The following is a 21,683-nucleotide window of genomic DNA, read 5'->3' on the forward strand; positions in this document are numbered from 1 at the left end:
GTTTTCCTGGGGAGGTGAGATCCCCACGACATTTGGCTTTGCTGACGGCTCGTGAGGCAAGTCAGGCAGGTGCGTGTCTCCTCCGAGGCACGGCCTGGGTATCTGGTCAGCACCTTCTCCTGCACCTGCTGCGTTGCCATGTTTTCTGGGTCCTTCCTCCCCGTGGACTTGGTTTCTCTGACAATGCTCTCTCCCTGGAGGTCCAGGTGTGGACTCACTGATCCTCGGGGCTGGGCGAGGCCAGGGCAGTTAGCCAGAGCCCAGCCTACAGGTGGTCTCTGTCTTTGACACTCCTGCTGTCTGCCTGGAATACCAGGAGTGGGCTTGCCTCTGGCTAAGAACACCAGGGGCTGCCATGTGCCCAGCGCCAAGCACGAGTGACCTGGCTTCGTAAATGAGAAAGGCGAGGCTGGGGTGGGGGTGGGACCACCCAGGGTGGCCGAGCTGGGGTCTGAACGCATCTCAGCCTGGGTCTTTCCAGGACACTGACTCGATTCCTTAAAGGAGCTGAGAGACTTAACCAATGATGAGAAACCCTCAGCCTTGGGTCCTGTTGTCAGTTTCTGCCACAGTAGTGGCTCTGCGGGCTTGTTGTGCACCCCAGGCTGGCGAGGCTGGGGCGCGTCCCCCACCCCCACCGCGGGCACTCACATCAGGTGGTCGCACTCCATCTCTCTGGTGCCCACGTCCGGGGCAGGTGCCACTGGAGGCTCTCTCGGCACTTCTTTCTTTTGAGCTGGAGCAGAGAGGTGTGCAAACACACACACACACACACATGGACACACACACAAACACGAACACACACAGACACATGGACACACACAGACACACGGACATACACACAGACACACGGACACACATGCAGACACACGGGCGTACACACAGACACACGGACACACACACATGTTAATCCATTTCTAGGCAGGGATCATCAACTCCACATACAGACAAGGACACACATGCCGGGTGAGGGAATCTGCTGATGACCCCTGAGCCCAGCCGGTGCACGGTGGCCCCCGGCCCTGGGGTGACCGCCTGTCTTTCCTGGAAGAATCACCTGTGCTCAGTGAGGTTCTCCGCTCACCTCCCTCCTTAGCTACGCCTTGTGGCTTCTATTCTCAACACGCAATCCACATTTGTTCACTCGCTTATTCATTCAATGAAAACCTAGGGCATGCTTGCTTTATGGTGGGCACTGTCATAGGAGCGGAGAGGACGCCTTCCAGGGTGCAGCTTGAACAGCCTTCCTCTGCCCGGGGTCGCAATCAGGAGGCTGAGCCCTGCTCTGGGCCCTGGCCCTGGCTCCCTGCTCATCTCGGATCACCTCCCAGGGCAGCAGTTTGGTTCCCTGCAGGGACAGGAGCTGGTTTTTCTGTCATTGACTCCCCAGGCGTAAATGAACCTGGAACATAGTAGATACTCAGTGAGGAGTGCCGATGAGTGGATGTACGGGGGGAACCCGGGCACTTGCCATCTGGTGGCGAGAACCACGCTTCTCAGCGAGGCATGAGTGTGCCTGGAGGGGACGTGGGGCACTGTGGGGGTGCATCTGTGGTTTAGGGGCGGGATCTCGCAGGTGGAGGACCGGGATGCTGCTAACCCCCTGACCACGAGCAGGAGAGGCCCCCGCAGCAAAGACTCTGCCGGTGCCAAGCGTCCCGAGTGCTGGGACTGAGACAGCCGGGGCCTGAAGCGGCTGCTTCCAGACCCCAGGACTCGCCTCTGCACCAACGCGCAGTGTTTCGGTTATTTAGGGCGCATAAGCGCCGCCGCCCTGAGCCCTTTCTTCCGCCTCTACCGGAATTGTCTTTTAAGAGGCAAATCCTGGCTGCGTCTGCGAGATGCAGACGGCTGGCGGCGCGGAGAAGCCCCTGGGAGGCTGCGCGTGGGGATGCTCTCACGCGGAAAAGACGATTCCGCTCCATGGCGCTCTCGTGGCCCCTGGCAGCCTGAGCCTGTCGCCGGCTCACCGCGCCGGCACAAAGCATGTCCCCATTGCTCGCCGTTCCCTCTGCTCACGCTGGGCCCCGGGGGAAGGAGAAGCAAGGGGGCCTCCCAAGAGCGCGTGGGCTTTTAAGTGAGGCGTGGCCATTCCCTCACTCAGCGGCTGCTGGGGTCCGCGGGGTGACCTCCGCCTGCCTAGGAGCCGGGCTCTGCCGGCACCCCTCGGGCCTACCTGGCTCCCTCTCCTTCAAGGCCACGATCTCTGCCTCTATCCTTCCGTGGTGCTGCGCCATGTTCTGGAGCCTGCCCTCCAGACTCACGATCGTCTGCGAGTGCTGCTTGATCTGTTCCTTGTACCCCGCGATTTCCTCTTCGAACCCGTGATTCTGGGACTCCCGCTCGTCCTGGAGGGTCTTTAGCGCCTGCTGCTGCAGCAGCATCCGCTCCTCCATCATGATCTGGGGACACAGCAAGGGCTGGGTGAGGCTGGGAGGGGGATATGAAGGCCAGAGCAGCAAGCATACAGCGCCGCGGCACACCAGGTGCCAGCCTGGCTCCGGCCTCAGGGCCTTTGCACGTGCTGTCCCGCCTGCCTGGTGCACTCCTGCCCTAGCTCCTTGCACGGCCGACTCCTTCTTGTCTTTTGGGTCTCAGCTTCAGTGCCATCTCCCTGGAAGATTTTGTTTTATTTTTCCTGAGATGATCTCATATCTTTATTCGAATTTCTCACTCCCACTAGACATAAATGCCATCGCAGCAGACTTGGTGTTTCTTATTCATAGCTATGCCCACAGTATCTAGATCTAGATGTTCAATAAATATTAATGAATTGATGAAACATTTTTATAAGAAAAAGGCAAATGAACTTGTATTTCTTAAAACCAAAAATTACCCCCGACCCCCAGATGGCCAACCGGACCCATTCCCATGACCCTCCTTCCCGGCGTTTCCAATGCTGCTCCTCCCCCTGGCTCTGGCTGCTGCTCCAGCCCCGCCCTCCCCGGCCCTGGCTGCCCGGCCTCTGCCCTCCTCATCCTCGGCCCCCGAGGACGAACCCTCCTGGCCCTGGCAGGCGGTACCCACTTACCATTTTCGTCTTGGCAGATTCCAGCTCAGCTGACGTCTCATTTAACTTCACGGTGAGGCTCTCTGCTTTTACACTTTCAGCCAGCTTCGCTTTCTGGGTCTCTTCTATCACGGCTAGTGTGTCCTTCAATTTATTATTTAAAGCGGCCTCTCTTTGCCCTTTCCATTCTATTTCCTAGACGGGGCACAAACATCCAATTCACAGACCCTCAGGGACACACATCCACCCAGGCCTCCCTCTGCCACCCTCCTTGGAACGCTGCAGGGACAGGAACTGGCTTGTCCACGTCTGAATCCCCAGCGCCCCGAAGAGGCTGCCACGTGGTAGATGCTCAACAAAGACCGAGTTCTCCCTGTGGTCCTTTCGAGCCCACAGCCCAGTCCTTCTCTGGAAGGCTCCGGCTACTAGTGATGGCTCCGTGACAGGCAGCCGAGACCCCTCTCCCTGCGGCTCCTGTCCTTAGAGCTCAGCTCTGTCACCCGGAGCTCATCAGGAAATTTTGTCTTCTATGAGCCAGCACTTTAGCTGTCACACGGGGCTCTGGTCTCTTCTGCAGGGCGAATGTGCCAGGTGCCTTCACCTCCATGCCGCCTGGGTGGCCCTTAGGACACCCTGCTCTCCTCCAGGCCTCGGCATGGGGCTGGCCATGCCCAGTCCTCCAGGCATGGCCAGATTGGATCCCCGTGGCTGTGGCCATGGCACGTTATATATTTGAGAGGCAGAGTTACAGGGAGAGAGCTCCTCCATCTGCTGGTTCACTTGCCAAATGACTGCAACAGCCAGATCTGGGCTGATCCAAAGCCAGGAGCCAGGAGCCAGGAGCTTCCTCTGGGGCTCCCATGTGGGTGCAGGGGCCGAGCACTTGGGCCATCTGTTGCTGCCTTCCCAGGCGCATTAGCAGGGAGTGCTTCAGAAGTGGAGCAGCCGGGACTCAAACCGGTGCCCATATGGGATGCTGGTACCGCAGGCAGAGGCGTAAGCCGCTACGCCGCAGCACTGGCCCCGGGAATTCTTCCTCCAGTAACACCAAATGTGAGTTTTGCAAATATTATTTAATTTTATTTCTTTATTTGTTGGATTTATTTCTATTTATTTGAAAGAGTTACAGAGGTGAAAAGGGAGAGAGAGGGCTTCCATTTGCTGGTTCAATCCCCAGATGGCCACCACGGCCAGAGCAAAGCCCACGGGGAAGCAGAGAGCTTTTCGTGGGGGCAGCCCTGAGCTGACGTCTCTCGCATGGCTTTGCTGAACCCTGGTCTGCCTTCCTGGACACCTGCCACTTAGTCGAGGCCCCTATTAAAAAGTGGCGCCCAGAGGGGTGGACATTTGTCACAGTGGTTCATTTGTCCACAAGCCATATCAGTGATTCCCAGCTCTGCGTCCTGCTAACATGTACCTGGGAGGCAGCAGACGCTGGCTCAAGTAGCTGAGTCCCTGCCACCCATGTGGGAGACTTGGACAAGATCCTGACTCCCAGCTCTGGCCCTGCCCAAGCCAGCAGATGGTAGCTCTGTCTGTCTCAAATGAATGAAACAGTTAAAAATAGAAATAAATAAATAGCCCTCCCCCCCCCCCCCAGGACTGATTTGCAATCACCTGTGCTTTGCTGACACCTTCCTTCCCAGGGCGGTGTTATTCAATTGTCCTAGCATCCCTTGGGCTGCCTGTAAAAAAGGCAGATTCAAGGCTGGCAGGTAAAGCCACTGCCTGCAGCGCCGGCATCCTGCATGGGCACTGGTTTGAGTCCTGGCTGCTCCACTTCCGATCCAGCTCTCTTCTATGGCCTGGGAAAGCAGTGGAGGATGGCCCAAGTGCTTGGGCCCCTGCATCCATGTGGGAGACCTGGAAGAAGCTCCTGGCTCCTGGCTCAGCTCTGGCCATTGAGGCCATTTGAAGGGTGAACCTCTTTCTCTGTCTCTCCCTCTCTCTCCAACTCTTCCTGCCTCTCAAATAAATGAATAAATCCTTTGAAAAATGCAGATTCCTGAGTCTGAGCAAATCAGAGAGTCTGGGAAATGTACGTTTACGTTCAATCGCCTGGGCCCTCTGACACAGCCTGACTTCGGGAGGATTTCTTTGAAGCAAGTGATCCATGGGGGAAGTGAATGGACTGAGGGGGCTTTGAGTCCCATCTGGGCCTCTGGATCCTTCCAGATCGCGTTTACCTATATTTGAATTTCACCCACTGCCGGGGGTGGGGTGGGTGGGGGCGGTGTTTGCCACCTGCTGACTTTGCAATACTGGTCACAGTGTGTGTGCATGTATGCCCCCTGGGCTCCTGGGTCCCGGAGGAGTCCAGATCCATGTCCTGTTGCCTTTGGTGCCTAAGACAAGGTCAGGTGCGGTAACCACCTCTACTCCCACTGCCGCCGGCAGTAGTGAAAGCAAACGCATTTGGTTATGATAATTATGATGACAGGTTCAAGAGGGAAAACGGACATCAAAGGGACCAGAAATCCGGTGCCCATACTCGGACATCTCCTCTTCCTCCCCGGGCAGCTGAAGCCACACAAAGCTGAAGCATGGTAGAGCGAGGGGTGTAAGTGAAGGACTCTGGAGTCAGGGGTCCTGGGTTCGGATCCTGCCCTCCCACTTCCCAGCCGCCAGCTGCTGGCAGTAACACTGTTGCAAGCAGCCAAGGCCTCCCTGAGTCTAGGGCTTCTTGTTTAAGCTCCGTGTGGACATTAGCAGTCATGCCTCCCAGCAGCTGCAAGAGAGCGACCTTTGGTGCTGTCTGCATTTCCCAAGTGGGGAAGCCAAGGCCCAGAGGTGCTGAGAAACCTGTCTCAAGTCCTGCAGCTGGAAAGAGGCAGACGTGGGCTTTGAACCCGCACTGCGCTGCTGGAGCGCGCTGGCGGGCCCCCGTCTTCCCGGCCCCGAGACGCGCACCTCCTTCTGCTTGGTTAAGTGGTTCTCCAGGTCCTGCACCCTCCTCTTCTCCTTCTCCAAGGCCTCCCTTGCTTTCTGCCTCTCGTGGGCCATGCTGCTCTCCGACATCTGCAAGTCAAGGACCAGCGGTTGAGGGCAGCGGCACAAGCCAGGGAGGGAAGCCACAGCGCCCAGAGAGGCCACGATGAGTCAGCGCCGTAACCGGTGAGTCAGCGCTCGGGAGCAGAGCTCAGGGCACAGGTGCCTGCCAGGTGCGAGCCCGGGAGTCCTGTCTTGGTTAGTCATGCTCACCCGGATGGTGATTTCTCCATCAGGAAGTGACAGGCGGGTGAGTGGCTGCGTGATGTCATTTGGTGCCAAGCCATTGACTACACCGGCACTGCACTGGTACCAGTGCAGGCCTTCATGGGGAAGCTCCTGGCCTTCTGGGAGGCGGGCAGGAGAGGCGCTGCCAGGGTGGTGCCCACCCCGTCCCGGCAGGCTTCACCCCTGTGGCTGTAAGCAAGGCCACCAGCTGCCTGCTCTGGGCTACAAAGGGTGGACCTCGAAAATTCACGTCTGCAGCCGCTTGGAACCCCATGGGCCTGGGGATGGGAGGGAGCTGGGTGCCCACGCTCACCTGTACAGCCCTGGGCAGGTAACAGCCGGAGGCGGGGCCGAAAGCTACCTGCAGCTGTTGAGACTGGGGATTAGACCCTCAGACAAAGTTCACTTGGAGGGACTTGGAATGACAATGGTTTATATTTTCTCTTTTCACCAGGCTGCTTGGGTGAACGTGCCGTGTTTGGCAAAAAGAAAACTTGCTAGAGGCTGTGATGGGGAAAGCGGTGCTGGGTGGAGGGGACGATGGAACCAGGGGGGCGGGGGACTTTGGGGCTGCGTGTGGCCCGGGGGATGAGACCACCCTTTCCAGTGTCCCCACCGTCTAACACAGCCGCCCCGCCCCGCTCCCCGCCCCACTCCCCGCCTGCCCCACCTGGCTGGACTCCGCCCTCACCTCCTGAACGCTGTCCCTTTCCTGCTGTTCTAGCCTTTGCTGGGGGCTACCCAGCCCCCACACCCTGAGGGTCTGAGTCCTGCCTGTCACCAGAGGCCACTTCTGTGTGCCCATTGTGGGGGCTCTTTCCCTTCTCTTGCTTGGGGCTCTGCTGGGCGGGTGCCGAATGCAAGCACTTCCCAGAGAGACCCCCCCCCCCCGGCCTGTCCCTGGGAGCTCCCGGCTCCGAGTTCTCCTGTGCATTCGTGTCTGTGGCGTCTGTCTCCCCTGCAGTGGGGTGGGCGTTCTGGGGGGTAGCAAGGCCCAGGACAGGGCCTGGCCCACAGGGAGAGCTCAGTGGATACTGTGGAGGGACGAATGAAACCTGATCAAACAACCGCAGCACTGCCGTCAGCTCTGTTTCTGGAAGTTTCTTCATGGCTACGTCTGTGCAGCCTCTGCCTGGGGCCCAGCTCACGGTGAGGTCACCACAGGCCCCTGGCCCCAGGCTCTGGATTCCAGGAGGACTGTAGGTCACGTCCTTGAGGGCGCACTGCTTCTTGTATGTCCCAGAAGCCTCTGCTCCCTGGAGCGGATTTGATGGGGTCTCTGTGTGCCCCTCGTGCACCTGCCCCACTTTGGGCTGCTGTGTCCCTGCCCCACTGCCAGCCCACGAGGAGCTGCTCCAGATCCTGCGCCCCGCAGGGGTGTGCCATAAACACAGGGGAGGGGCCGACCTGGACTCAGCCTGGGGCTCTGTAGTGGGGGATGGGCAGCGGCGCCCAGGAGCAGGAAGGGCTCCCACAGCTCTAAGCACCTCCTGCGGAGCAGCAACGCTGAGCCCCCCCGTTGAACAAACGGGAAACTGGGTGGGCGGTCACAGGAGAGTGAGCAGCAGAGTGGCCACTCCCAGAGTAGGTGCCTCAGTGGAACCACTTGGGACCGCTCTCCCGCCGCACCCTCGCAGGCCATGCCTGGTGCCCAGGTTCCGTCCAGAAGGTTCTGGCTGCCACGGCCCCTCCCTCTCCATTGCGCGTACCTCCTTCTGTTGGGTTAGGTGGTTCTCCAGGTCTTGGACTCTCCTCTTTTCTGTCTCTAAGGCTTCCTTGGCTTTTCTTCGCTCCTGGGCTATGCTGCTCTCGGAAACCTGAAAGTCCATGGCCAGTCCTCTTGGTCGTCTGCCCACCCACACTCTTAGAGGCAACGTTGCTAGTGATGATGCCGCAGTCACAGGCATGACGGCTAAAACACGGCGGGGGCCCGGGGGGGTGGGGGACTGCACGCCAGGTCCCTGTCAGCCCTGTGCTCTCACCGCAACCCCCTCAGGGGAGCGCTGTCAGATGGGGACACTGGGGACAGGAAGTCAGGTTTGAGTCCTGTGTGGGGGCAGGGGTGGGGGCCACAGGGAGTGAAGGAGTGAGGAGTCCGGGCTCCCTATCGCCCCACCAGGCAGCCTCTCTGATCACAAGGTGCTCGTGAATAGTGGGGCTCCCGTGATTGGACTACATCTCCGGAGGGCAAGGCGCTGAATCCATGGGCCGCCCTCGGCCCACCTCTGCAGCCCATGCTGGTGGGGGCGTCCCTGCAGCAGAGCGATTTCCCCCAGGACTTGACTTGCTGGCCGTGTCTAGTCGCCGCGAGAGGGGCCCCTCAGTGTCTGGATGAGCTGTTTGCCAAACTCCAGCCTGAGCCCCTGGAGTCTGCGGTGGTTCCCCATCGCAACTGGGGCTTGCGGTACCCCCCTTCCCCGGCCCCCACCCCGATTAGCCCACAAAAAAGCGTTCCATCGGCCACACAGCTGTCAAGCTGCGTGTTTTGCTGGGACGGTAGATTTGAAAACTCCAACACTCAGCTGTCCCCACTCCAGCAGTAAGCAGAGCGGAAAAGCAGCACGCCAGGGGGTTTCTCATTTGTTCTGCACATTGTAGCGCCTTCCTGTCAAGTGCGACAGAGCCTCGGAGCCACTTCGCAGGGGCTCAGGGTTGGTGCTGCTGCCTCTGTCCGCACCTCTGGAAGCTCCTCTGTAGCCTGCGCCGGCTCTCCCCGGAAGACACCTTGTGGGCGGCACCCGGTCCTGCCCACCTCTGCGATGCCCCCAGGTTCACGGCAAGCGGCCGTGGATCCCAGCCCAACCCCACCCTGACCTAGGGATGCTGGTGGGCTGGGGGACCCACCCGAGAGCGCAGCAGCAGGTCTCGGGGAAAGAAGTCAAACCACCCCCAGTGAGGGCCCCAGGTGGGTTCGGCCCCAGGTGGGTCACCAGCCCCAGCCACAAAGCTGCAGTCTCTCTCCAGGAGCGCCCCCTGCCCTTGGCATCTGTGAATCCCAGGCCGCCCCCGGGGACCGCTTGGTGGCGCTCGACTCAAGTGACTCTGGGGAGACCCCCTCCCCAAAACTCTCCCTGGAGACAGAAGTCAGGGCCCCAGAGCACAGCTGTGCTGGGGGCTTCCGGGAACCTCCCAGCCTGGATCCCAGCAGCCTGGGGGGTCCCTGCCCAGTGCCTCCCCGTTCCTCGCTCTGCTGGGTGGCACGGATTTGAAGCGTGAGGGCTGAACATGAGTTCTCGAAGCAGACACAAGGCAGAAGTGGCGGCGGCGCTGGTGGGAACAGCCACCACTCCCTCCTCGGACACTCTGGTCACACGCTTCCTTCTCCAACAGACCCCACCCTCACAGACACTCTGTCCAGGAGCTGGCGGGTTTGGACAGATCTGCCGCAGCCGGTTAGGCAGGCCTGCGAGGATCTGAGCTCATGCCTCCCTGTGCTGCCTCAGAAGGGAGGCATTAACAAAAGCAGGTGTAAAAAAGGCTGGAGAATCCAAGGGTGACCACAGGCTAAACCCCCATGAGTGACGTCACAGCGTTTCCCTGAGGTCTTGTTTGGATGCATTAACAGGAGTACAGCGTTTTCAACCAGGGAGGGGAGGGTGCTGCCCTAGGCCTCCACTGCTGGAGTGTTTGGCTCTGTCTGACTTTTAGGGAGGAAATGGGTGATGGGCTGCAAACTCAAAACTATAGGGGCCAGGCAGGTACCAGAAATGAAGTGCACCGTGTTTAATGTGAGAGGGAGTGGCGAGGACTGTGGCAAAACTGCTGCTACTTGGTTCATTCAGCCCCGGGCCATTTTTTTGTCAAATGGAAATGATGGCCAGATTTTCTTTTTTTTTTTTCCAGAGAGAATGGAAATTCATAAAACACATTTTATGAATTAAAAATAAAACATGCTGGCGACAGGCATAATTTACCAGCAGGTCCTCCTCAGGCAGTGAGCTGCCTGCCTGTGACTTGCGGAGGGTGGAGCAGAGGAGAGCAGGGGCCAGGGCTGGGCTGGGCTGGGCTGGGAGCAGCAGGTGCCACTGTCTTCCACCACCTAAGTGATTCTGTGCAAGGGGAAGCAGGTGGGTCCCGTGGGAGCCCCTGGGGTGTGGGGGCTGGGAGGATGATCCTACCCAGAGAGGAAGGGCTGGACCCAACTCAGCCCAAAGGGGACACTTGGGCCATGAAGGCCTCAGCTGGGTGGACTGCCCAGGGCTGACAGGCTCTCAGGCGAGTGGAGAAGCTGTGAGTGGAGGTTGCAGCCTGGGGCCCTCGACTCTGCCGTTTGTCATCCCCACGCTGGGAGACACAACCTCCACGCGGAAGGCACCCACATCTCCTCTCCCAGCTTCTCCTGGAGCCCTACCTGGGAGCCACCTTTCCCAGCTGGTCTTCTCGGCTGCAACTCCAGGGTTCTCTCCTGAGTGCCCGATGCTTCCCGGGGGAACTGGGCCCACCCCAGGACCCAGGACACCGGGAGAGCTCCCCCACGCTCGCCCCTCACCTGTGGTCCCGAGCTCCCTTCCCCACAGTGTGGCCCTGGAGCCTGATGCTGGCTCGGGCTGGCTCCGCCTACCTCCTGCTGGCGGGCCAGGCGGGCCTCCAGCTCCTGGACCCTCATCCGTTCCTCCTCCAGGGCCTCCTTCGCTCTGCTTTTCTCCTGAGTGAGGTTCTCCTCCAACACCTGAAAGTCGACAACCACAGAGGAGCAGACATGGAGACGGGGCAGGAGGCTGGGCTCCATGGGGCAGCCCTTGAGTCATCACCACGGCCCCTTCATGGCAGCACAGCCCAGGACCCGGAGTTCGGCTGGGGCCCCGTCGCTCCTTCCTGGCTGTAGGGACTGGAGCCAGGCTCTGGCACCCGCCCCCGCCCCGCCCCCGCCTGCACCTGCCTCCTTCTGGCGGGCCAGGTGGGCCTCCAGCTCCTGGACCCTCATCCGTTCCTCCGCCAGGGCCTCCTTCACTTTGTTTTTCTCCTGAGTGAGGTTCTCCCAAACCTGAAAGTCGACAACTGCGGGTGAACAGACGTGGAGACCGGGCAGAGGCTGGGCTCCACGGGGCAGCCCTCGAGGCCTCACCACGGCCCCTTCATGGGCAGCACAGCCTAGGACTTGGAGCTCGGCCAGAGCCCCCCTTCCCATCACTCCTTCTTGGCTGTAGGGTCTGCAGCCGCCCCCGCCCCCTGCCTTGGCCCCGGCCCCACCTGCACCTGCCTCCCTCTGACCCAGGACCCCACCCCCTGGCTCCGCCCCAGCTGCACCTGCCTCCTTCTGGTGGGCTGCCCCCCCTGCCCCTCCCCCTGCCTCCAGGACCCTGCCCCGGCTGCACCTGCCTCCTTCTGGCAACACCCCTGGCCCCACCCTGCCTGCACCTGCCTCCTTCTGGTGGGCCAGGCAGGCCTCTAGCTCCTGCACGCGCGTCCGTTCCTCCTCCAGGGCCTCCTTCACTCTGTTTTTCTCCTGAGTGAGGTTCTCCTGCAAAGTCTGAAAGTCAAGGACAGGGGATGAACACACGGGGTGGCCATGGCAGGGGTTCGGATTCTGCCAGGGCCTGCGTGGCTTTGCCCTGGTAGAGCCCTCACCGTGGCATCATGGGGAGGCAGTGGGTGGCAGAGCCGGAAGCCCAGAGTGTGGGCTCTGGGGTCAGCAGGCCCACACTGCAGCCCCAGATTGCTCCTTCCCAGCTGTAGGGCTCTGGGTGAGTGAGAAGCCGCCGTAGGTGCCTCAGTTTCCTTATCTGTACGCTGGGGATGCGAACAGCACTTCTTGTGTTGGGTTGATGGGAAGGGTGGGCGGAACAGTAAACAGGAAATACTTGCTGCAGTGGTAGCCATTCGTTCCTACGTTGCAGGTGACGAAATAGGTTTGAACGGATCAAGGATCTGAGCTTTGCTACTAATTCATCACACGGCAGGATCAAACTCTGGCCCATTGGTTCTGTAGCCCATGTTCTAAACCAGGGGTTAGCAAAAACCTACGGCCAACAAACGAAATCTGATCTACTGCCTGCATTTTCTTACAAATAAAGTTTTATCGGAACACTCCATGCTCACTGTGCATTGCCCGTGGCTGCTGTTGTACAGCGAGAGCAGGAGTGGTGAGCACGATCATACGGATGGTAAAGGCGAAAGCATTCACTTCCTGGCTCTTTGTGCAACAATGTTCCAACCCCTGGGCTACAGCGTGAGTGGGTCACAGGTCAAGTGCATGCTGTGAAACATTCATAATTAAAAAAAAAAGAACACTAGGTTGATAAAGGAACATGGAATTATTTTTACCACTGAAATAAAGTCCTCAAGCAAATGAGGACGGAGGAGGGGGAGCCTGGCGAGCGAGCTGACACATGGATTCTCAGGGAGGGCGGGGCCGGGCCATCACACAGGATGAGGAAGGTAGCTTCAGAATCCGGGCCGGGCCGCCAGGGCAGGTGTCCCTGTCAGAGCCCTGGTTCAACTCCCAGTTCCAGTTTCCCGCTAATCCACACCCTGGGAGGAGTGGTGATGGCCCAGGTGTTTGGGTCCCTGCCTCTCATGTGGGAGACCCAGATGGAGATCCAGGCTCTTGGCTTTGACCTGGCCCAGACCCAGTCGTCGTGGGCATTTGGAGAATGAACCAGGGGATGGTTCAAATAAAAGAAAATGACAAAACTTCGAAAAACAAAACAAAACAAAAAACAGCATATGAGGTGGGCAGACACGGCGCAGCAGGTTAAGTCTCTGCTTCAACTCTGGCTTCCCCTATTGGACGGAGCGCCAGGTTCAAGTCCCTGCCGCATTGCTCCTGATGCAGCTCCCTGCTAATGCAGCTGTGAAAGCAGAGGAAGGCGGCACAAGTATTTGAGCCCCTGCCACCCACCTGGAGACCTGGATGGAGTTCTGGCTCCTGGCTTCAGCCTGACGCAGCCCTGGCTGTTGCAGGCATGTGGGGAGGGAACCAGCAGACAGAAGGTCTCTGTCTCTGTCTCTCTGTCTCTTCCTGTGTCTCTCTCACTGTCTCCTCTCTCTGTGTGTCTCTGTTACTCTTCCTTTCAAATAAATAAATCTTTAAAAAATGAAATCAGGGCACCTGCCACTAATATCTGAGCAGCTGGTTTGGGACGGGTCCCCAGGCCACGCCCTCAGGGGCGCGCTCATGAACCTGAGCAGCGTCACTCCCTCTCTGAGTAGGATCCTTCAGCTGCAAGGGGTGGGGTGGACTGAGGTCCTCGTGTTTAAAGGGGGTGTGAGCCAGCACCAGGAGGTCCAGGCTGGGGCCCCACGCAGTGCTGGCCCTGAAATCCCACACCCAACAAGGCAACAGGTCACTTGGAGACAAAAGAGGGCAGCAGGACGCGGATGCTAATGGGAGAAGCCAATCAGAGAGGAGTGAGGAAGCAGGTGGAAATCTCCTGACGAATTCAAGGTCTCTGGGTCCGCCCCGGCAGGGGCTTCCTCCCTCTGGCAGGGGCTGGCTCCCGCTCTGCCCATGTGTGCTTTGGGATCTCCCCCGACTCGTGCCATCATTATTTAAGCAGATCCTGCAGGTCCTGGGTCAGATGGCTCCGCCTCTTCCATCTTTTATGTCACAGAAGGTAGAAAGGTGGAGAAAGAGGTGAAGAGGGGGAGGGGAAGGGAGGAAAAGAAGAGGGAGGAGGAAGGGGCAGAAAGGGGGGGGAGGAGGTAGGGAGAAGAGGGAGGGGGAGGAGGAAGGAGGAAGGGGAAGGAGGAGGAGGAGGGAGAGGAGATGGAGGGGGAGGTGGCAGGGGAATGTCTTGGGGTGACTGGGCAGGAATTTGAGGATGGTGATGAAAGAGGCAGTCTGGGAGGGGTTTGGAGAGTGGGCGTGGTGGCACAGGACAGTCATGGTCACGAGCCCCCAGCCCAGAGCCATGAGATAGAAGCCACAGTCCAGCCCAGCCTAGTCCCCTGCTGGGAAGACAGGAGGCATTGTGGAGAGTGGGGGAGGGGTCCAATGGATCTGGGGACTGCTGTCTTGAGGTGGGGGGGGGGGCACCAGGCAAGTCCACTGCATGTCCACCTGGGACCGTGGTTCTTGCCATGGCTGCACGAATCACTCAGGGATGTTCCCAAGCCCAGGGCACAGCACACCCTCACCCCAGCTAGATCGGAATGGGAGGGGAGACAGGGCAATGCGCTAGTATTTTACAATCTCTCAAATGATAAAATGACAAAATCAGGAGCCACTGACCTAGGATGATGGTACTGAAGGCCGTAAAGTTCATGGCAGGTCCCCCACCATGGAGAAGGGTGAACTCTGGGTCAGCGATGACACCTGCCTGCCTCAGTGTGGCCTCTCCAGTGGGTGGGTGGGGCCACAACTTGGTATTTTCCACAAATCTAATCAAAGTTGTCCTCATCAGACAACGTGGGAAAGCCTTCTTCTGGGACTTGGCTCCAAGAAGACCTGGGCTGCAGAGCCACTGCCTCGGCCCCTCCAGGAGCCACCCAGAAAAGTAGAATCTCGGCTGCAGCCAGAACCGCGGATCAGCATCCGTGTTGGAATGAGGTGGCCAGATGACTCCTGGCCCCTTCGCTTCGGAGAGCGCTGCAGTGAGGGGTCTGCTAGTCGGCCCGGCTCTGGGTCTGTCAGTAGCTGTTTTGCCCATTTGCTGCCCCTAATATTTGTAAAGAGAAAGGAAGCCATGGAAATACCTCATGCTAATCTTGCACACACTTAGAAACAGTCTCAGTGGCCAACCAGGACCTGCAGTCACGAATCGGCTTGTGACATCACAGCAATATATAATCAAAGGTGGCGTTCCCCTTGATTTCAATAATCGATTTTGGCAGAGAGAGATGGACAGACAGAGGACAGACAGAGAGAGAGCTCTCATCTGCTGGTTTACTCCCAAGATGTCTGCAGTGGCTGGGGCTGGGCTTGGCTGAAGCCAGAATCTGGGAACTCAGTCTAGGTCTCCCATGTGGGTGGCAGGGCCCCAAGTCCTTGAGCCATCAGCTGCTGTCTCCCAGGCAGGGAGCTGGAGTTGGGTGTGGGGCTGGGACTTGAACTCAGGCACTCGGGTGTGGGATGCCGGCATCTTAGCCACTAGGCCAAATGCCCGCCCCTGCTGTGGGTTTTGGTACCCAGGCTTTAAGTCAAATTCTCCGAAACCAGTGCAGTCCCAGGTCACCCACGGAGATGTCCCTGTCTGAGCCCCTGCCATCGTCTCCCCACAGAAGCGGCCCCTTCATGGGTCTGCGGGAGCAGAGAAGACACCGGGGACCCCGCACGATGGCGGGGACTCCTTACCGCCTTCTCCTCCACCAGCCGCCTGATTCTGGCCTTCAGCCTCTCCTCCTGCTCTTGCCTCTCCTCGCTCAGCTTCTCCTTCTCTGCCAGATGCTCCCTCAGCTTTTCTTGCAGCAAACACTGTTGAGTCTCCTGGGAACTCTTGAACTTGACCTGAAGTGACCGGAAGGGAAACGGAAGCTGTGGGACAGGCACAGGTCGGGGGCATCTCCACATCCTCCATGAACGGCTGCCTCCCAGGGCACCAGCTTTATACTAGACTCCCTTGAAAACACAGACTAGATTCAGCTGTTGGCGGGGAAGCCTGAGACTACAGTGGTTAAGACTGCAGACTCCGGCTCTGCACAGAACCCCAGCCCTGGTGGCTTCTGGATGTTTCCTTGTTTACAGCATGGAGTGCATAATGGGACCTACGGAGCTGGAAGGGTTAAAGGCGCACAAAGCTTCCAGCACAGTGTTTGGGAAGCAGCAGGTGCGAGAATGCGTAGCTGCTGTCCGTTACTCCAGCTTGGAGCCATCAAAGCCCTAACTTTCCTCTAGGTTTGATGCCTGCTTCTGTAAATAAAGTTTTATTGGGACAGAGCCACGCCCACACGCTCATTACTCACACGCTGTCTATGGCGGCTTCTGTTCTACCATAGCAGACGAATGGGTCTGATGCAGACCAAGTCTGCAGGGCCCAAAACATCTACTCACTGGCCCTTTATGGAAATAGTTTGCTGGGCCCTGGACTCAGGTCTCTGGGGTTGATGGGACGGTGGTCTCCTTTCCGCCCCCTGCCTCTCCCCATCTCTTTGGCTATGCACCTTGCAGGGGGCCTGCTGATAATCAACCCTGCCCAGCCCTGTGACTTGCTTGGCCAGCGGGACATCAGCAGACATAACAGAAGCAGGGACTGAAAACTGCGACATGAGTGGCCCTGCTTTCTCTCCTCCCTCGGTGGCTGCTACCTTCTCCACGGGCACGTGTGCCAGAGCTCGCTGGAGGATGAGAGATCTCAGGCGGCTCCAGCCGACTCCAACCCCAGATCAATCAAGGGCAGCTGACATCCAGGGCACGGAGCAAGGCCATCTGTGGCCAGCAGACCCCCTACACTGTGAACCCCAGACATATGGGCAGCAAATTCTAACTGCTGAATGCCACTAACGTTTGTGGCTGGTTATTATACAGTGCTGCTCCAGCCACAGCTGCAGGAGCGACACACTCCCTCAGAATTTCTCTTTCCTTTTGGTAATGCTGCTGTCTGCACTGCGAGTTGTTATACTTCTTCCAGTGCACTTAAACTCACTGTTCAAGATCTGATGGTGTTGGGGTTGGCGCTGTGGCATAGTGGGTTAAGCTGCCGCCTGCAGTGCTGGCATCCCATATGGTTTGAGACCCAGCTGCTTCACTTCCGATCCAGCTCTCTGCTATGTCCTGGGAAAGCAGTGGATGATGCCCCAAGTCTTTGGGCCCCTGCACCTGTGTGGGAGACCTATGTGGCTCCATTGCTGCCAACTGGGGAGTGAGCCAGAGGATGGAAAACCTCTCTCTCTCTGTGTCTCTCCTTCTCTCTTTGTATAACTTTGATTTTCAAATAAATAAATAAATCTTAAAAGAAAAGAAAAAAAAAAGATCTGATGGTGGTAAGCTCCCAGGCATCGTGGTTAGCACAGGATGCCAGACAGGGGAAGCCTCTACCCTCCCGGGAGATTTTGGCCACACTGCCTGAATCTTTTTGGGTATAAATGGAGAAATCATTTTTGCCTTTTGGGGAGTGCGGACTGAGCAGCTGACAGAGGCAGTGGGTTCAAGTACAGGGCACTGCACAAATGCCAAGGCATAGAAAAATGACAAGGTCATCTCTGCCCATGTCCTACCTGAGATGGCGTGATTGTACATGAGAAGAATATTTAATCAGAAATAAAGAAGAATGGGAAATAAACAAAGAATTACCTGAAGTTCCTGGGTCTGGCTCATAATTTTTTTGTAGTGGTCCAGAAGATAGATCAGATACAAAGAGAACCCTTCAAACAGAGAAGCAGGAAGGTCAGTGTCAGCTCCGTGCTGCTCCGTGCTTTCTGAGCAGTGTAACCGGAGCTGGCGGACAGGTGGATGGAGGTGGGGGTGGGGGGACAGGGACGGTGGGGGTGATGTTGTGCACAGCTGCCCACGTCCCATACCAGAGCGTCGGGGTAGAGGCGTCTCAGCTGCTTTGCGCCTCTCATCCAACTCCCTGCTAATGCACCTGCGAGACAGCAGGTGACGGCACAAATGCTTGAGTTCCTGCCTCCCACATGGGGGACCTGTGGAGCTCCTGGCTCCTGGCTTTGGCCTGGCCTGGCCCTGCCTGTTATGGACATTTGGTGAGTGAACCAGCAGATGGACAATCTCTCTCTCTCTCTCTCTCTCTCTCTCTCTCTCTGTCCCTCCCTCTCCTTCTCTTTTGGTCTTTCCTTCTGTCACTGTGCCTTTTAAATAAATAAACCTTTAAAAATAAGAGAGATAGAGAATCCAGACTGCTCTCCAACTTATGTTTTAAAAATGTGTTCAAATCCAAGTGTCTTTTTGGGGGTGGGAAGCAGAGACCCACAACAGAACGTGTGTTTCTCGTGTGCCTCCTGTGTGCAGGGCTCTGTGTGCGGTGTGGTTGCGGCACACAGGAGCTGACAGCCGAGTCTCAGAGACAAGATTCATTTGTGTGACACATGCAGCAGCAGCACCAGGCAGTGTGTGAGTGGCTGCCAAAGGTGAGGGGGAGGGGGAGGGTCTCAGGGGAGGGAATGGTCATCATTTACTGGGGCAGGGGCAGGTAGAGGCAGAAAGTCGGAGGGGAGGGTATTTCATAAGAGGCTGTGGTTGCTGAATCATGTCCCAGACAGTGTCCGGGTCCCAGTCCCTGCAGCCTGTGACCGATAATTCACAGGGATAAGGGATTTTGCAGGTGGGAAGGAGGCTGGTGGGGCAGGGGGTGGTCTTGGGTTGTCTGAGCAGAGATAATGTAGTCACCCATGTGGGTCCTTATCAGAAGGAGAAGTGGAGGTTTGACCTCGGAGGAGAAGGGGGTGTGATGGAAACACAGGGAGACTGGAAGATGTTGCTGGCTTTGAAGGTGGAGGAAGGAGCTGTGAGCCAAGGGATGCCGGGAGTGAAGCTCTGGAGGCTGAAAAGGCGGAGGGGAGGGCTCCCCCGCGGCCTTTGGAGGAGCCACCCTGCTGACACCTTGACTTGAGCCCAGGGCAACTGAACTGGGAATTGTGGCCACTGGGACCCAGTGTGCTGGCGCCGCAGGCAGAGGATTAGCCTATTGAGCTGCAGCGCCGGCCCAGGGCTGATGATTTACACTAGGCCAGGAGAAGCAGGCAGGGGTAAGAAGGAAGAAAGATAAAGGAAGCCTTTTTAAGCTTTTTTTAGGGGTGGCCCCATGGTCAGAGGAGGGAGAGGTTGGGGTGGGGTCAGAGGAGGGAGAGACAGCAGCTCCGTGGAGACCTGTTGATCTTGAGGGACTGGAGGGACTCCTAGGGGAATAGGACCCTGCAGAGTGGGACAAGCCTGGTTCAAGGCCTGCCCTGCCCACCCAGGGTCTGTGTGCGAGTCAGGAAAGAGCCCCCTCCTCATGCTAGACCTGTTGCCCCAGTGGGACTCCCTTAGGTGGGACCCCACCTGAGCTGCTCCTGGCAGCCCGCCTGTGGAAGTGTTTGGGCACTGCTGTGTAGGTGCAGCCGGGGGCACGCTAGAGGCAGAGAGCTTTCTCATGGGAAAGGGGACAAGAAGGGGGATGGAGGACTTAGCGAAGGGGTTGCAGGAAACAGTGGGAGAAGAGCAGAGGGAGGTGGGGCGCTCCAGGTCCCAGGGATTCAAGGGGAGAGGACTTCGAGAAAGAGAACAAAGGGACTGGCACTGTGGCATAACAGATAAAGCCCTGGCCTGCAGTGCCAGCATCCAATGTGGGTGCTGGTTTGTGTCCTGGCTGCTCTACTTCCGATCCTGCTTCCTGCTAACGGCCTGGGAAAAGCAGTGGAGGATGGCCCAAGTGCTTGGTCCCTTTCATCCATTTGAGAGACAGGAAGAAGCTCCTGGTTCCTGGATTCACCCTGGCAATTGTGGCCATTTGGGGAGTGGACCAGTGAGTGGAAGATCTCTCTCTCTCTCTCTCTCTCTCTCTCTCTCTCCCTCTCTCCCTCTCTCCCTCTCTCCCTCTCTCTCCCTCTCTCTTTATAACTCTGCCTTTCAAATAAACAAATAGAAGACAGAGAACCAAGAACCTTGGGTGGGCCTGGGAGAAGCCAACGTTGGGAAAGATAGTAGGGGAGGGGCTGTCAGTACAGCAGGGGGCCTTGCCCATTACTGGGAGGGGGGAGGCAAAGAGGCCAAGACAGAGCAGGACATTGGCAATGACCAGCGAGGGTGCAGCACTTCCCTAGGGCCAGAGGCGGGGCTGGGAGTGAGAGTGGCTGCAGAGCAGGGAGAGGAGCAGGGGTTCCAAGATGGCAGCAGCATCTTGAAGGGCACGTCTGATGGCCAAGGGAAGGAGCTCAGGGGGCGAGAAAGACTGCAGATGCCAGAGAAGGGAGGTTACCACGCAGGGGCTCCTGTGCACTGGGGAGGAGGCGGCCCCGAGGGAGGGGGAAGAAGGCACTAGGGAGAGCAGGGAACAGTCACGCATTCTTGCGCCATTGGCCTTGATCTCTGACAAAGCAAGGTCCGGAGAAGCTCCAGGGAGCGATTAGCGACATCATGGTAACAGGTGCGGAGTACCCAGTACCTGCGGGGCACTGCTGCCACGCCAAGGGTTTTACTATGTGTCCTCATTCTCCTTTCCAGGGGCAACTGTTAGGTAGGAAGTTAGAAATTAGCCTATGAATGCGAGAGAGGGGCCTGAGGAAACTGCACACTTCAAAGTCTTGTCCAGACCTTGATGACCCTCCAGGTGGTCCCAGCCCTGACCCCACGGGAAAGCTCCCTCCTCAGCACCCAGTGGGTTACCTGGCCGGATATCACCGCACAGTAAAACCTCTACGTTTTCCTGAGAGGCAGCACCCTAGGGAAGCCCCTTGGCCGGCACCAGCAGGGCTCTCTCCTGTCCGATTACACCAGTGGTAAGCCCAGGGAGGAATTTCCTAATTACACTCAGCCAACCCTTTGTCCTGGAGGAGGAGGAGGGGAAGGAGAATCCTGGGCCCCTTTTCCCTGAACAAAGACTGTTCCCGCTGAGCCGCCCACCCGGCCTGCAGGTGTGTCCTCTCCATTCCCCCACGTAACCTGCTCTCCCCCAGTCTGAGTGACTGGGCACCCTCTCCCTGTCCTGTTCTGACGGATGCCCCATCCCCAATAAAACCTCTCAACCTTGCCTGAATTCTTTCTTGGGCAAAGACAAGCACCTCATGACCACTTCTCTCTGGTGACAAAACCATGAAAACTCCCCACGGGTAAGCAAGAGAGCAGGTGAGCAGAGTCTGTCCTATCTTTCAAACGTTGCAGGCTTGGGGCGAAAGGGTTGGCATAGCCACTGTGAAGCAAGCCTCAGGAGGGACGTTCTTCAAGGACACCAGGGGGCAGGGAGGTGCTGGCCTGGCTACCGAGCTTGGACTGCGATGAGCTATTGTTTTGAACTCAGTTAGGATGAATCTGGGATTGCAGAGCTGCAACGTGTGGCCCAGGAACCAAGGGGAGGGATGGAGTGTGGGTGTGATACAAAGAAGTTAAGGGGATGGGGGGTGGTGCCTGGGTGCTGAAGGGCGCAGGGCGGGTCTGATGGTGCTTGTAGATTAGCTGTCATCATGATGTGACTTTGCTCCTTGGGAAAAGGGCCAAGTCTTGATTACATTGCTGGCTACAGAAGTCCTGTGTGTTCCTTACAGGAACCCAACCATGAGAAAAGTCCACGATGTGTGAAGTGCTTGTGGCTGAGCCCTCAGGGCACTGCACAGCGGCTGGCACAGAGTAGACCCTCAGTAAACACCTGTTGCAGATCCCCTGGGGTCCCACCCTGCAGGGATAACCCTCTCTACCAGTTTGATGACTTTTTCTCCAGGTTTTACTTGATATGGTATACTGACACTTAGAAAGAGCAAAAAATGAGAGCACACTATGCTATTGTATCCCAACTTGCCTTGTTTTCATCTAAAGATACTTTGTAGCCTGGTATTTGAGAAAGAGCAGTTTTCCATGGTGGTGGGGGAAAGCCTTTTATTTGCAACAGTGTTGCAGAAACAGATCTCAGCTGCTGAGATTGCAGAGGGA

The 21,683-nt window shown here is 57.7% G+C and overlaps 1 protein-coding gene across 7 annotated transcripts in view; it reads right to left on the minus strand.

The window, feature by feature from the left end:
* Positions 1–21,683, minus strand: part of FHAD1 (forkhead associated phosphopeptide binding domain 1) — a 122,130-nt gene that overhangs the window by 27,408 nt on the left and 73,039 nt on the right. For 5 of the 7 annotated variants that reach the window (XR_007915796.3, XM_070079259.2, XM_051836584.3 and 2 more), the window contains 10 exons: positions 17,397–17,467; positions 15,462–15,614; positions 11,589–11,696; positions 11,106–11,210; positions 10,788–10,895; positions 7,936–8,043; positions 5,921–6,028; positions 3,032–3,205; positions 2,177–2,402; positions 652–736 (listed from right to left, as the gene is read on the minus strand). Coding sequence is in view for 6 of the 7 variants with exons in the window: in XM_070079259.2 (XP_069935360.2) it covers positions 652–736; positions 2,177–2,402; positions 3,032–3,205; positions 5,921–6,028; positions 7,936–8,043; positions 10,788–10,895; positions 11,106–11,210; positions 11,589–11,696; positions 15,462–15,614; positions 17,397–17,467 (1,246 nt within the window). In the remaining variant the exon portion in view is untranslated. Of the gene's footprint in view, positions 1–651; positions 737–2,176; positions 2,403–3,031; positions 3,206–5,920; positions 6,029–7,935; positions 8,044–10,787; positions 10,896–11,105; positions 11,211–11,588; positions 11,697–11,794; positions 12,487–15,461; positions 15,615–17,396; positions 17,468–21,683 lie in introns of those variants that run through there. The other 2 variants (XM_089301479.1, XM_089301480.1) reach the window with 2 other exon arrangements.

The sequence above is a fragment of the Oryctolagus cuniculus genome, chromosome 7 (genome assembly GCF_051225735.1).
Source record: "Oryctolagus cuniculus isolate XC-2025 breed Fujian yellow rabbit chromosome 7, ASM5122573v1, whole genome shotgun sequence".
Taxonomy (NCBI): Eukaryota; Metazoa; Chordata; class Mammalia; order Lagomorpha; family Leporidae; genus Oryctolagus; species Oryctolagus cuniculus.